Source organism: Labeo rohita, chromosome 17 (assembly GCF_022985175.1).
Source record: "Labeo rohita strain BAU-BD-2019 chromosome 17, IGBB_LRoh.1.0, whole genome shotgun sequence".
Taxonomy (NCBI): domain Eukaryota; kingdom Metazoa; phylum Chordata; class Actinopteri; order Cypriniformes; family Cyprinidae; genus Labeo; species Labeo rohita.
Window position 1 is genome coordinate 31,195,465 of NC_066885.1, and position 14,552 is coordinate 31,210,016.

The 14,552-nt window shown below is 36.2% G+C and overlaps 1 protein-coding gene across 3 annotated transcripts in view; it reads right to left on the reverse strand.

The window, feature by feature from the left end:
• Positions 1–14,552, reverse strand: part of arel1 (apoptosis resistant E3 ubiquitin protein ligase 1) — a 31,135-nt gene that overhangs the window by 7,121 nt on the left and 9,462 nt on the right. For all 3 annotated transcript variants that reach the window (XM_051133097.1, XM_051133098.1, XM_051133100.1), the window contains exons 5-20: positions 14,044–14,115; positions 11,153–11,379; positions 10,774–11,011; positions 6,841–7,010; positions 6,520–6,700; positions 5,543–5,787; positions 5,369–5,446; positions 5,111–5,252; positions 4,895–5,016; positions 4,644–4,719; positions 4,242–4,351; positions 3,646–3,825; positions 3,398–3,523; positions 2,907–3,036; positions 2,770–2,828; positions 1,055–1,144 (exon numbers count right to left, since the gene is read on the reverse strand). In XM_051133097.1, the coding sequence (XP_050989054.1) occupies positions 1,055–1,144; positions 2,770–2,828; positions 2,907–3,036; positions 3,398–3,523; positions 3,646–3,825; positions 4,242–4,351; positions 4,644–4,719; positions 4,895–5,016; positions 5,111–5,252; positions 5,369–5,446; positions 5,543–5,787; positions 6,520–6,700; positions 6,841–7,010; positions 10,774–11,011; positions 11,153–11,379; positions 14,044–14,115 (2,246 nt within the window). The remainder of the gene's footprint in view (positions 1–1,054; positions 1,145–2,769; positions 2,829–2,906; positions 3,037–3,397; positions 3,524–3,645; positions 3,826–4,241; positions 4,352–4,643; positions 4,720–4,894; positions 5,017–5,110; positions 5,253–5,368; positions 5,447–5,542; positions 5,788–6,519; positions 6,701–6,840; positions 7,011–10,773; positions 11,012–11,152; positions 11,380–14,043; positions 14,116–14,552) is intronic.

Below are 14,552 nucleotides of genomic sequence, written 5' to 3' on the forward strand. Positions count from 1 at the left end.
TGAAAAACAAAAAATTTTTTAAAAATTATATATTTTTCTTAACCTCAAATGCTCGTCTTGTCTAGCTCTGCTATGCGCATGTGTACTCTGTGCACTCGCTTTAAGACAGTTAGGGAATGTCGAAAAACTCCCATCTCATTTATTTCCTCCAACTTCAAAATCATCCTACATCACTGCAGAAGTACCGACCCAGTGTTTAGAAAGTGAACATGCGAAGAAGGGCAAACGCCCTTTACCAAAAAAAAGGTGAAACAGCGATGTAGGGTGATTTTGAAGTTGGAGGAGAAAATGAGATATGATTACACAGAGTATGCACGCGCATTGAAGAGCTAGACAAGACAAGCATTTAAGGTTAAAAAGTATATAAATTGTACATTTTTTAAGAAAATAACTGATAGTTTCACTAGATAAGACCCTTCTTCCTCGGCTGGGATCGTTTAGAGCCCTCTGAAGCTGCATTTTAACTGTATTTTGGAAGTTTAAACTCACGGGCATCACAGACGTCCACTATATGGAGAAAATTCCTGAAAAACTTAATTTCTTCACGACTGAAGAAAGAAAAACATGAACATCTTGGATAACAAGGGGGGTGAGTAGATTATTAGCTAGCTGTTGCAAGCACAAACACAAGACTAAACAGCGTCATTCAAAATACTTCTCTTATAGGTGACCACTGGACAGAGCACAGGGAAAAAATATTCACACTGTTAAAACTAAGCATCCCTGAATGCACATTCATTGTTTTGGACAAGTGGTAAACTGGTAATTCTTGAATATGAGATAACAATTACATTTTTAAATTAATTTTTCTGGAGAACAACAAGAGTTCCCTGGACATATTACAATTTTTCTAATTTCTGTGCATTTTCCATCACTGTAAAATTTGTCATCAATTTTCCAAATTTTTCAGAACACATGGGAACTTTGCATATCACCTTGTCTCTGCACAATAACATTCATGTGTTTGTTAATGCCATGCTTTCTGCATAAACATATGTTAGGTGCATACCTTGAAAAAAGATGAAATACATTCTTTAAATATTAAGTCACTTACCTTTTCTCTGAAGTGCCATGACCCTCCAACAATTACAGCATGAGCTTTAAAGTCCTGCACATTAATATCTCCTGTACCACACATCAACAACTGGAAACAAGACAAAACAGTCATACCTTTAACTTTTTAAACATCGATTTTACACGAGGAGCCTGAAAAAACAAGGCTACATTCACACTCAACATTATTTGTTCTTCAGTCATTCCTCATTTTGAGCAAGAGACCTCTGGTTGAGTTGACACAGAATGACCCATCTATACTGCTCAAAAAAATTAAGGGAACACTTAATTCTCACAGTATAACGGCAGTTAAATTAGGGGTCAGTCTGTCCAGTTAAGAAGCATAAGTAATTGTGAATATTTTTTACCAGCTTCGGTGTAAATAAAAGTGACAATAGGTACACTGAAGAGGCAACAGCAACCAATTTGGATTCAAGCCCTTTCCAAAACTAAACAACTTTTATTTTCTCCAAAGCTTGAAAGAAAACAAAGTTATGATAGCTATGATTTTCAGAAATGGAATTTTGAGACAAACAGGTTTAAAGTGAGACGGCTTTCACTTTTAATTCACGGTATTAATGAGAGCTGTCTGTCAAGTCAGGAGCGCTATAATGCATCATTACACAAACAGACTAACGTCTGTTTTCCATTTTTTATCATGGGCATAGTCTCCGAACTTTTAATCACCCCTTGTTTGTTTAGATAGCATGAATAGTGTACCACGTAGTTTAGAAAAGTGTGTGCAGCACAACTGTTTACACACTGTGCATAAAACAGACAGTCATGGGACACCTTTAGTAACTTCATCATCCAATCCTTCATCTCTGGATGTGAAATAGTCCATTATAACATCATTTAGGGCACTGACATCACCAAGATTGAGCAGACTGAGATGAGTAAGATCGTTTAAGTGAGCAGCTACAGTACTTCAGACTGCATTGTTGAGCTCCGCCATCTCACATAAGAAAAATAAATTAAAAAAAAAACTTTGCTTGCCATAGTTTACACAGGACTGGAGAAGAATGTGCATTAATAGACCTTTATTAAACATGTTACGTGGTTTATTTTGATAGGTTAGCTGTTTTTGTGGCGTAAAGGGAAAGCACCTCAGCAGCGCGTTCTTAACATAAGACGCAGTCATTTCATCACATATTCATTGTGTTATAACAGAGCTTTTGAGATCGCGATGAACTGAGATTTTTAGTATCAGCTTTTTAGTGATAATAAAGGGAGCACTGTTCTGTTAAAAATAACAGTAATTTGTGAATGATAAAGCTTAGCCTAAATAACAAATATTTCATCTGCAGCGTTTATGCTAGGATGTTGTTTAACTTACGAGATGTTACAAACTATTTAATGTAAATTTCATCTATGTACTGAAAAAAAATATCTACAGAAATATTTTTATGCGGGCTTTTGCGGACGGGAGCAGGACAAAACATGAATGTTGTGGCCGATAGCAGGACAAGATTCAGTAACATTTTTCTGCCCCACGCAGGTCTCCCATGTGATGGAACAACTCAACAAATTTGCAGGTAAACTGAACTGAGCTTAGATAAAAGGGTTCAGCTATGAAAACTATTGTAAAAACAATTGTTATGTGATCTTTTATACCTATATTTATGGGACCATTGTTAAAACACTTCTATCATGAAATGATTTTCAATTCTTCTTTGGTAATATGCTATGTATCTATAGTTAAACGTGATTTCTCACCTCCAGTTCATTCTCATCAAATATGGCAAGAAGGTTTTCAGGGACCAGTTCATTCAAACCTGAACAGAAGAGGTCATTCAGTTAATTCAAGATTTTGTACAGAAGTTTAATTAAAGAGTCAGATCACAGGCTCCTACCTTTTAGGAAGTGCTCTACTTCTTCTCGCACCTGACTGGCTAGTCTGTACTGGGCCAACAGGTTTAAGTAGTGAATTTTATTCTCATTGGTCACCACAATTTGAGCACCACCAGATATCAGTTCCACCACCTGTAATATTACTACTATTAGTGAAAGTGTATAACCTGTACCTTTAAATAACCCTTAAGAGAGGGTTGTCCAAATCTGCTACTAGAGGCCATTGTCCTACAGAGTTTAGCTCCAACCATAATTAAAAACACCTGGTGTCTTTAGACCCACTAGAAATTTCCAGGCAGGTGTGTTGAAGCCAGTTGAAGCTAAACTCTGCAGAATGCTGACCTTTCAGGTACATCCCCTGCCTTAAGTGCACTTTAATACATACATGCATACATACATACATGCATTTAACTGCACGATCATATTTGGAATCAAGATTAAAATTAACATTTTATTTTTGAAATTAATTTCTCATCTAATTAATGATGACTACCTTTTCCAGATGTCCTGACTTGCTATATTTTTCCTCTGCAAACACCAGGTCCATTTCACTGACATCATTGTTCAGAATAAAGCATACCTTGGTTTTGTAAAATTCCTCATCATCAGTTTCAAAGTACTGCCAAAAAAAAAAAAGAATAAATAAACAAAAAGACAAAAAAAACACTTACATAATTTAATCCAAGGAGAGTAAGTGTATCTACATACCTGCAAACTGATTGCTATGTTTATTATGTTTACCTTATAGTTCATTCGTAATCCAATAATCTGAGCCAAGAAGGACCGGGTGAATCGGGCTCGTACCAGCTGCTTGTAGGCCCCACCTAAAGCTGATTCATATAGACATTTCCCCACCACTCGACCTGCAAACTCATACATCTTCACCCTCAGGTGAGGGGGGCGATCAGCGTTTGGGTGGACCTGCCCAAAAAAAACACAGAACAACTCATTCCATATCAGCTCTTGACCCACATCACAATATTAAAAAGTCAATGTCTATATTACAACAGTTCATTTAAAGGTGATGAGTGTAATTCTATCCCTTTAAAATACTTTCTTAGCATAATATACATAGATAATTGTACAGAACTCTTCATCCATCTTATTTTGCAACATTATAATAAGCTACCTTCTATGAATGTACAAGACTTCCAATTCATTATTTGCTTTAGGTAAATAACTAGAAAAACATCAAAATGCAGTAACCACAATAAAACTATTTGTGCTATTAACCAGAATGTTTTGAATTACAACAGTACATTAAAATATTATGATGAGAAATACCAGTTTGCAATATCAAGCAGCATAAAAAGCTGTTTTGTACAGCTAAGACTTACCAAACCTTGGTTGTTGTCACTAAAGCGTGTGAAAAGCTGGTTATTTGTATCAAACAGAGCCTTACAGATAAGCTCAAACCACTCACGTCGTGGCCCTCCCCAGTCCAGAGCTAATAAACACACCCAAACACACAGAACAAATCAACCTTTAAATATAATTATATGTTTATAAACGGTGAAAAACAGAAATGTCATGAAATGTTACGATGAATACAAATTTTAATGGTTAAAAAAGGTTATTTTATTTTATTTTATTTTATTTTATTTTATTTTATTTTTATTATTTTATTTTATTTTATTTTATTTTATTTTATTTTATTTTATTTTATTTTATTTTATTCAGCTGTTGTGAAATGCAGAAGAATAATTAGTATAACTAATAACACCAGTCAGTTAACCAACCTTCCTCATCCTGGAACACAACTTCAAAGTTCTTGCCCCAGTCTGACACAGAAAAGTTCCGTGTGGCCTTCAGAGACTGAAAAAAGAAAAGAACTGTCACTTGCGCTGAGACTGCACTACACCAAAGAAATAAAAAACAAAAATATCTATGAAATACATGGTGCAGGCTTATATGCGTATGGAGAAACTTGTTCCATCTTTCTGTATTGTTCTGTTTGGCCAATGAGGAATGATATGCTAGATTTGCTCACTGATTCAAGGAGTGAGTGACGGCTGATTTTCAGACAGGTTTTAGTGCGAGGTCTCTTGGAGTGAATGTGTCTCAGCTCCCGCTGAAAAAAGTTCACTTTATCCTGAAAAGTTTCTGATCCACCTATAAGATGCAAACATCATAAAAAAAAAAAACATCAAAAACACCAATATATCTACATTTAATTGTATTGACTGCTACACTGCCTCACACTAACCAATGTTCTTGTGGAGAAAGCGGATAAAGGTGGCAGCCATGATATTTCTGTCCTTACAACTGAGCTCTACTGGAGGCTGAATACCATCATCTACTACCAGTGTTAGGTATTTATGAACAGGGTCTGGTCCATGGTAAGTGAACTGCCAGAATTAAAACAGACAGAAAAATATATATGCTTGAATAAAACAACAGCTTTTGCAGTCAGCCAAAAAATAGTGTTTTTGGTAAAATGATTCAGAAGAGAAGGTAAGATAACCTTAGTTCCGGGACACACACGGAAAGTGAAAAGGCGCCAAGGAATAATTTTCAGGTAAAACTCCTTCACAGAAAATTGCTAAAACACAACATAACGAGGTATTTAAATGAACAAAGAGTCAATATTAACAAACCAAATTAACCACACAAATTAAACCATTTAAAATATATTTACCTTTGGTGAAATATAGCAATAGACCTTTTTTGGTTTCTTGATCTTCTCTGACTGTCCCTCTACAGGGGAGTCATGTTCCTCCTCATCATCACCCATGGAGGGCCGTCTTTGCAGGGCTAGTTGGGAGGATGCTAGAAACTGCCAAGGACAACTACTGTAAGTGCCCATGCTGTAGAGGTAGGCCTCAAAGTAGATGCTTATGCCTGGGGTAGATACGTTTTTCTCCACACAGTTCTTCTCATTTTCTGCATGAGTGCATAATGGCGAAAAGACATTGAGAAAAGGTTACAGCAATGCACTTCAACTCTACTAAATGTTATGTAATTATATGATTCAACAGTCTTCTGTCATTGCTGCCATTGCAAGCATCCTGCTCAAGAGTCCTGCAGCGTGAAATGTTTTTGGACTGAAAATGACATTGGTAATAACAGCCAATGAAGGAATATAAAACAGGGCAAGGGAAAGTTCAGGTGGTAGAGTCATAGATCTATGACAAAATATTAGCATGCTTGGCTCGTCAAAGCAACTTGTATCGTAAGCTTCTTGTGGGCTACAATTTCTAACAGGAAGAAATCCAGTCTCACGTGATCCTTCTTACATGTGATCTTACATTATTTCCTGCATCGCTTCTCACATGTGTTCGGTTGTAAAACGTAGTTTGTGGACCAGACAGAGTTGTCGGCGATTCTTCCTACTGAAATGTTGTGTAATGTGTGACCCCCTGTCTCTGATTCGTCGTTAAAACACGATAACAGTATTTTAGGATATAGCGTGGGTCTGGAAGCCCTGGGTTACATTAAGGACAGTAGCCTTACTGACTGGCAACAGAGCTGCCTATTCAGTTCTTGCTTCAAGTCTGTTGAACACTACTGAAACAGACTGGGCCAAAACCCTGAATCAGTCAAGTTTAATATTGGGTGAATAACCAATATTAAACGAAAGTTACAACATTTTTAGACAAACCTAGATTAACTCACCACTGAGTACAATGATGTCAAACTCCCCATTGCTAAGTGGCTGGTCCCTGTATGAGATGCATGCTCTAAAGCAGCCTTTTTTCCTGAAGGTGAGCCTCATCAGAACTTGGCACTGTGGCTTGTTTAACGATACCGATGTGCTGTAGCAATCATCTGAGCTCTCCTCCTCCACTGTGCCCAACTGCAGGAACAGTAAGAAAAACAAATCTGAATGGAAACTCAGCAAATTTTGCTGGACCTGCAACCTCTTTAATGCTAATACATATATCCAAACTTTGAAAGTTTGACCAAAAACTCTGGATATGCAGTAAGTGTTCTTACTGGGTGGACATGCATGCCGTAATTGACCTCATCCACAAGTGAGACAGAGTTACTGGTGGGGTTGCCATACTCATCCCGTGGTTCTATCTGCAGCGTGTGCTGCTGACCGTAAGTCAGAACCAATGTGGAGAAGTGGTACGCTATCTTTGTTTTGGATGGGACCACTGTACCTGCAACACACGCATGCAATTTATGTCATTTGTCACCTGCATATGTTAATTTTAAAGAAAGTTTTTGAAATTGCACAGCTTAATGTAAGCTTAAATGTAACAACGTATTACCTGATAATTACATTACTAACATTACTAACAAAAAAAGGCATTAAAATGTAGCATCTGGACCAATCAGACATACAGTTATTTGTTACATTTAACAAATAATCTTTAAAACCAACAACCCAGCTATATACTGGAGTTTTGAAGACAACCCCCCAAAGCATCTAACACCCCAAAAGGGCTTAGTTGCCAGGGTGACCATCTGATATCACAGGTTTTATTGCTTCAAGGAATGCAAACGGAGCACACTACATTTCTCTATAGGAAAGACACAATGCCTATAGAAATGGACTCTTTCCTATTCATTCACAGACAAACCTTTCTTTGACCTTCCTATCACACATAGCCCAGGTCATTGTGTACAGTATTACTGAATTGTATTTTAATTTTGTCTGTGTATTTGTCTTTCTACTGTTTTATGCATGCGTTATGATGGATGACTAGTTGTATAAACCACTTATGTCATGTTTGGTTTCTTTGAATTCGTATTTTGATGATCTAAAAGATGGTGTAAATTAGATGTTGGTACCTATGCAACATATTAGTGTTTTAAGAAACCTTAGTAGTTTTTGCATCAACACCCAATCGAATTACATATGCAAAATACCATGCTCACAGACAAAGAGTCGTAAACTTTCCCTCCAAAGGTGAAAGTTACCATTGGTTCATGGACCTCCTGGAGGTACAGCCTCCAGAGAGTTTAAAGGCATCGACCCCTCTCTCTTCTTTCTCTCTCTTCACTGTCTTCTTCGTCTGCAACGTCTTCCAATTGCTGCCCGTGTGGAGGAACCCAACACTGGCTCTCGACCACAAAGAGCCAGACACTTCCACTCAACTCCTGAATTCATCTTCATGACTCGCCTCAGTCAGTCAGTGGTTCTTTTAGAACCTAAGAAGATGAGCTAGAACTCTTCAGGACTTCTCTAAGCACGCGCCAGGCCTTGCGGCCTTGTCTTTCCATTCCCCAAGGATCACAGGACTTCAGCTGGGTCCCTCTCCGCTCTTGGTTCTTCTTCACTTTCACATGGGAAGAAACTCCCAGTTACCATCGAGTCAGAACATCTTTGGAATTCATCCCTCTTCAGACCCGGAAGAACGTGATTGCAATTCCAAAACCACCACTGCTCCAAACCATCAAGACTTTCAGAGACTGCATTTGGACACTTGTTCGACGACCAAGGCAAATGCAAGTATCGTACATTTAACTAAACAAACAGAGGTTTAGTATAAGCTGTAGACAGCACTGATGGTTTCACTCAGGTGGCTAACTGACTCTTTCATAGCTTCATTTCCTTGTCTCTCTCTAACTGCTTCTCACTGACCCTTCCCCCATGTATGAGTGACTTCATGTTTGTTTGTTTAGGTTAGTTATGTGTTAGTCCTTCGTTAATAAAACTCTTGTGCACAAATTACATGAGCGTTGATTCTGATTCTGCCTTGCGAATTAATGTCCCTTTACGATTCCGATTCGAGCTACGTGCTCTAATGAAATGTTACTTTAAGAAAGTTATTTTCTGTGGCCAAGAAAATGTCATTTCTAAGAGTTGATTTTACAAGTATACTGAATGTTCGCTGGGCGAACAGATTAGTTGATGCAAAATTGATTTTGCTACAGTTACTACTGGTAGCTGATATAAATAATTGTAATTAATCATAATTAATTGTAATTATTTATATACATTTCCCTTTGAGCTAAATCGCGACAAAAGGGAAAACTGGCAATGGATATGCTAGTTCTTTTGGCCATTTTTAAAGACTTACTATACTGTAGAGCATGAAAGTGAAAGCTCTTTTGACTTAGCCATATTTGCTACTCAACTTTAGCACATGCACTGGCTAAATGTATGTACAGGTGCATCTCAATAAATTAGAATGTCGTGGAAAAGTTAATTTATTTCGGTAATTTAACTCAAATTGTGAAACTCGTGTATTAAATAAATTCAATGCACACAGACTGAAGTAGTTTAAGTCTTTGGTTCTTTTAATTGTAATGATTTTGGCTCACATTTAACAAAAACCCACCAATTCACTATCTCAACTAATTAGAATACTTCATAAGACCAATAAAAAACATTTTTAGTGAATTGTTGGCCTTCTGGAAAGTATGCTCATTTACTGTATATGTACTCAGTACTTGGTAGGGGCTCCTTTTGCTTTAATTACTGCCTCAATTTGGCGTGGCATGGAGGTGATCATTCTGTGGCATTTTCCTGTGTGCTGGAAAATGAAATCAGCATCTTTAAAAAGCTGGTCAGCAGAAGGAAGCATGGAGTGCTCTAAAATTTCTTGGTAAATGGGTGCAGTGACTTTGGTTTTCAAAAAACACAGTGGACCAACACCAGCAGATGACATTGCACCCCAAAATCACCACACACTGTGAAAACTTAACACTGGACTTTAAACAACTTGGGCTATGAGCTTCTCCACCCTTCCTCCAGACTCTAGGACCTTGGTTTCCAAATGAAATACAAAACTTGCTCTCATCTGAAAAGAGGACTTTGGACCACTGGGCAACAGTCTATTTCTTCTTCTCCTTAGCCCAGGTAAGACGCCTCTGACATTGTCTGTGATTCAGGAGTGGCTTAACAAGAGGAATACGACAACTGTAGCCAAATTCCTTGACACGTCTTTGGATGCTTCAATAAATAAAGTACATAAGATTCTCAATTGGATTCAGGCCTGGGGAACGTGAAGACCAGTCAATGCCCTTAAATGCCTTCGTCATCCAGAAACTATCTACACCAAGGGTGCCCAACCCTGTTCCTGGAGATCGACCTTCCTGCAGAGTTTAGTTCCAACCCTGATCAAACACACTTGTCTGTAATTATCAAGCGTTCCTTCAGATTCTAATTAGCTGGTTTAGGTGTGTTTGGTCAGAGTTGGAACTGAACTCTGCAGGAAAGTCAATCTCCAGGACCAGGCTTGATCACCCCTGATCTACTCCCTCTAGACACATGACCCACTGCCAAAACAAAGCCACTGGTGGAACTGGCAATTCTGGTGTTCTCTGGCAAATGCCAATCGAGCAGCAAAGTGCTAGGCTGTAACCACAGGTCCCACTACAGAATGCCAGGCCCTCATGCCACCCTGGTGGAGTCTGTTTCTGACCGTTTTGCAACTCAGTCTGGGCAGTCTCTAGCAATCTTCAAGAAATGGCTAAAAAAAAAAAAAAAAAACTACTTTCTTCCATACTTGGCTCTTTAACACTAGCTCTCTCTATTTCTATTTTATCTACTTGTTTTCTTTTTATTTATTAATAAAAAAAAAAACCTTGTTAGTGAACAGCGCTAGAGTAACTGAGACTTTTCACAGCACTTACATATTATTGTTCTTTTGATGGTTTTGACTCAGAGTTCCCATTTGTAAGTCACTTTGGATAAAAGCATCTGCTGAATGACTAAATATAAAATAACCTGGTTACACATGTGAGCACCTGTCTGATAGACTGTTATTCAAAAAGACTGGCTGCTGTATTAAAAGCAAAAGGTCTTTCAACCAAGTATTATATGAGGGTTGTGGGTTGTATATAATGGGTCATATTCCTAGAGTTTTATAAACTGTGTATGTTAATTCTGACAGGAATTCTGACAAGGTCCCTCATTTCAAACACAGAAAGCATAAAAAAAGTGAGAATTAGGAATCTGTACATGCATTTTACCTGGTTGAAATATCTTGTAGTAAGGGCTGTAGGCCACATTCAGGCCTCCAAGTTTGACAGCTACTTCGTAGCGCCCAGCCTTACGCACAGTGAAGGCCACTTTGACTACATTAGACTCGGGCTCCTGAAGGACCTCCTGGGTCACAGGGACTTCTAAAGCCAGCTCTATGTGAGTGATGTTCACCCTCAATCCCACAGGTCTGTGTGCAGGAAAAGGCTGGCCGTTTTTGTAAAAGAGCTGGGAGGGGATTTCAAAACAACTAATAAATACATAAAACTGTAGACATTTTAACTGAGTTGCATGAAGCACCAATGTATTGTCAAGTATAGAGTCAGTATAGATTTTATACAACTTTTTGAGAAAAACTTGATTGGTCACCTGCACTCGGAAACTCATGGTTTGACCCACTTCCTGTGGCTCTTTCCAGTCCCAGGAGACCTTGCATGAGCGTGGGTCCAAATAATTACCCCGCACATAGTCATAGATACTGCGGTCTCCATGTCGGGCAGGGTCATCATTCTGTAAGAAGCTGACCACACGAGCAGCAAGCTCACACAGAAATTTGATGGTAAAGACGAATGCGATGATGGAAACAGTTATTCCACCTAAAGAGAGTATATGAGTCTTAAAAAAACTGACAACTTATAAACGTAAAAGGTAACACGTTTAGGGACCAATTCTATTAAGCAGTTGCTTATTAGCATGCATATTACTAGCATATTGGTTGTTTATTTACATAGCACAATGCCTTATTCTGTATGACCATATTTTAGATTCCTTAAACATACCCCCACCCCAGTCCTACCTAAACTTAACTACCACACTAACTATTAGTAAGCAACAAATCAGGAGTTTACTGAGGCAAAAGTCATAGTTAATAATTAGCTCATAGTGAGAATTGGTCCCTAAACTAAAGTGTCACCATGGAAAATAAAAAAAAAAAAAAAAAGGTATCTTCCCAGACAATACAAGGAAATTAAACAAATAACATAAAAAATACTGTCTTTATAAACAGTTGTCAAAATATAAATCACAATAATAATAATAATAACAACAGATATTATTATTATTAACTGGTTGAAAAATGTAAAGTTGTATTTTCCCAGACAATCCAACAAAATGAGACAACATAAAACAAAAAGAAACGTTAGTACTATCAAAACAAAAGTGTTTAACGAACTAAAAACAGTATAAATTCATTAAAAAAAAAGTATGTATTTTAATACAGTATTTTATTTCTTTCATATTACACAAAAGAATACATTTTTATGAGTGCTCACTTCTCTCTTTTCCATATAGTGACCAGAGGATGTGAAGCTCCAAAAAGTTTTTTTTGTGAACAAATATGAAATGTACTATAAAGAATCAAATGATTTCAATCGAAGGTTAAATGGATAGTTCACTCTAAAAAGACAATTGGCATTAATTGCTCACCCTTATGTCTTTCCAAACCCATAAGACCTTGGAAGATCTTTGGAACACAAATATATTTTTAATGAAGTCCAAGAGCCTTCTGACCTTGCACAGACAGCAATGCAACTACCACGTTAAAGGCCAAGGGAGCAAGGACATCATTAAAATATTTCATGTGACATCAGTAGTGCAACCACAATGTTTATGAAGCTACGAGAATACTTTTTGTGTATGTTCTTACTTCCTTTTTTAGACTTAGATGTGGTAGTTGCGGTTCACGCAGGATCAGAAAGCTCTCGGTTTTCATTAAAAATGTCTTAATTTGTGTTCCAAAGATGAACTAAGGTCTTATGGGTTTGAAATAACATGAGGGTCAGTAATTAATGACAGAATTTTCATTTTTGGTTGAACTATCCCTTTAAGAAGTAAAATTTGATAGTTCAGTGTACTACTAAACCTGTAGCTAACAGAAAGTAGTAAATTGCTTTATACTATTAACCATTAGATGCTGAATATATTACAGAATATATATTAAATTTGGCTTTTGTAAACAATGTCAAGTGACGAAGTAAGTATTATGCAAATTATGCTAATATAGAAACAGCATGTGGAAGTTGGTCTTGTATGATTCTTTTTATACATATATACACATATATACACACACACACACACACACATATATATATATATATATATATATATATATATATATATATATATATATATATATATAATATATAAAATTGTATATAGCACCTTTAAAAACATTTATTTAATTTAAAATATTGTAAAATATTTGTAAAAAAAAATAAATAATAATAACAATAATAACAGTAATGCTTTTATTTCGAATTACAACGGTAAAATGACAATATTAATTTTTAAACATTTATTTTGACGGAAACCCGCAGAAAGCTCTTAAAGATTATCTTTAGTTGATATTAAGTGCTCATCATCACAAGCGTGGGAAGACGGCTGCACATGTTGTATTTTTAAATGAATTAAAATTATTATGAAAATCACTATTATGAAAATCATTAACACCTTAAACCAGTAAAAAATGCTGGGTGATTTTCTCAGATTGTACATCATAACCAATGTTTTCTATGGCATGCTGCCATGTATATGCTGTTTTTAATGCACAACACATTACGCTATCTGACTCATTCTGGTGTTAAAAGTTGCACTTAGTTTATCATTCAATTTTACCCTTAACTGCTAAGAAAACTGACTGAAATTGAGGTTAAGACATGTTCAGCTTTAGTTTACGTTTAACTTCTTTTGTTTCATTACTATTCTTGATAGATTAAATTAATGGCAGATAATCTACAACTATCAAACAATCAACTAAATCATTAACACACATTGATCATTAACAACCCAGACTGGACCAAAGATAAACCTGTAAATACAGTTAAAAATTTTGTCCTGTTGTTCAAGCAAAGCTGTCTGGCAGTAGTAGACTCTGAATACAGTGTAAATATGGACTTCCTTTGCGATACTTTAATAGAGCTTTTTTGTGTACTTTTTAAAGCCTGACAGTCCCTGGTCCCTGCATAAGGAATAGGAATAAGACCCTTTAATGATATATTAATGCAATGATTTCAGAAAACGAATACTTTTTGGAAAGACAAACTGATATTTTCTACTCGCAAAAAGTCAGTTTAAGCAAAATAACTTGAAACAATTAACCAACTGTCAAAACAGTAACATTTCTAAGACTGTGATATAGTACTACTGTACTATATATCATAGATAGACCATTTTATTTATTGACAAATAAAAATATTTGTGATAACACATTTTTGAATTACATAATTAAGCTTTAAAATAATGTTACGAAATGACTGACTTACCAATCACGTAAAACATGAGGTCCCTTATCAGAAAGCACAGGGCAATGGTACAGCCAAATATCACAGCTCCTGCTGAGATGTAAAACATTAAACATCATCATCACTTCATATAAATCACAATATCATTAAATCATTACTACCACTTCCTTTTTGCTCTCTGATTTAACGAACATGACATTTATTTGAGAAGAAATCACAGGAGCAAAACATGATAAAGGTAGATGAGTACAGTACTTTCAGCCAACTAAGACCAAAGACCAACTAAAGAAACCAACTAGGTCCAACTAAGAAAAATGTAAGGAATACACAAAGGAACACAATGGATCACTGTTTTCTAAACGTAAAGTGCAGACAATTATTTCTATTATCAACATTTTAAACTTTATAAAATACAACAATACAATACTATATTATATATATATATATATATATATACACACATATATATATATATATATATATATATATATATATATATATATATATATTACTTGCTTCCCAAGTAAAAT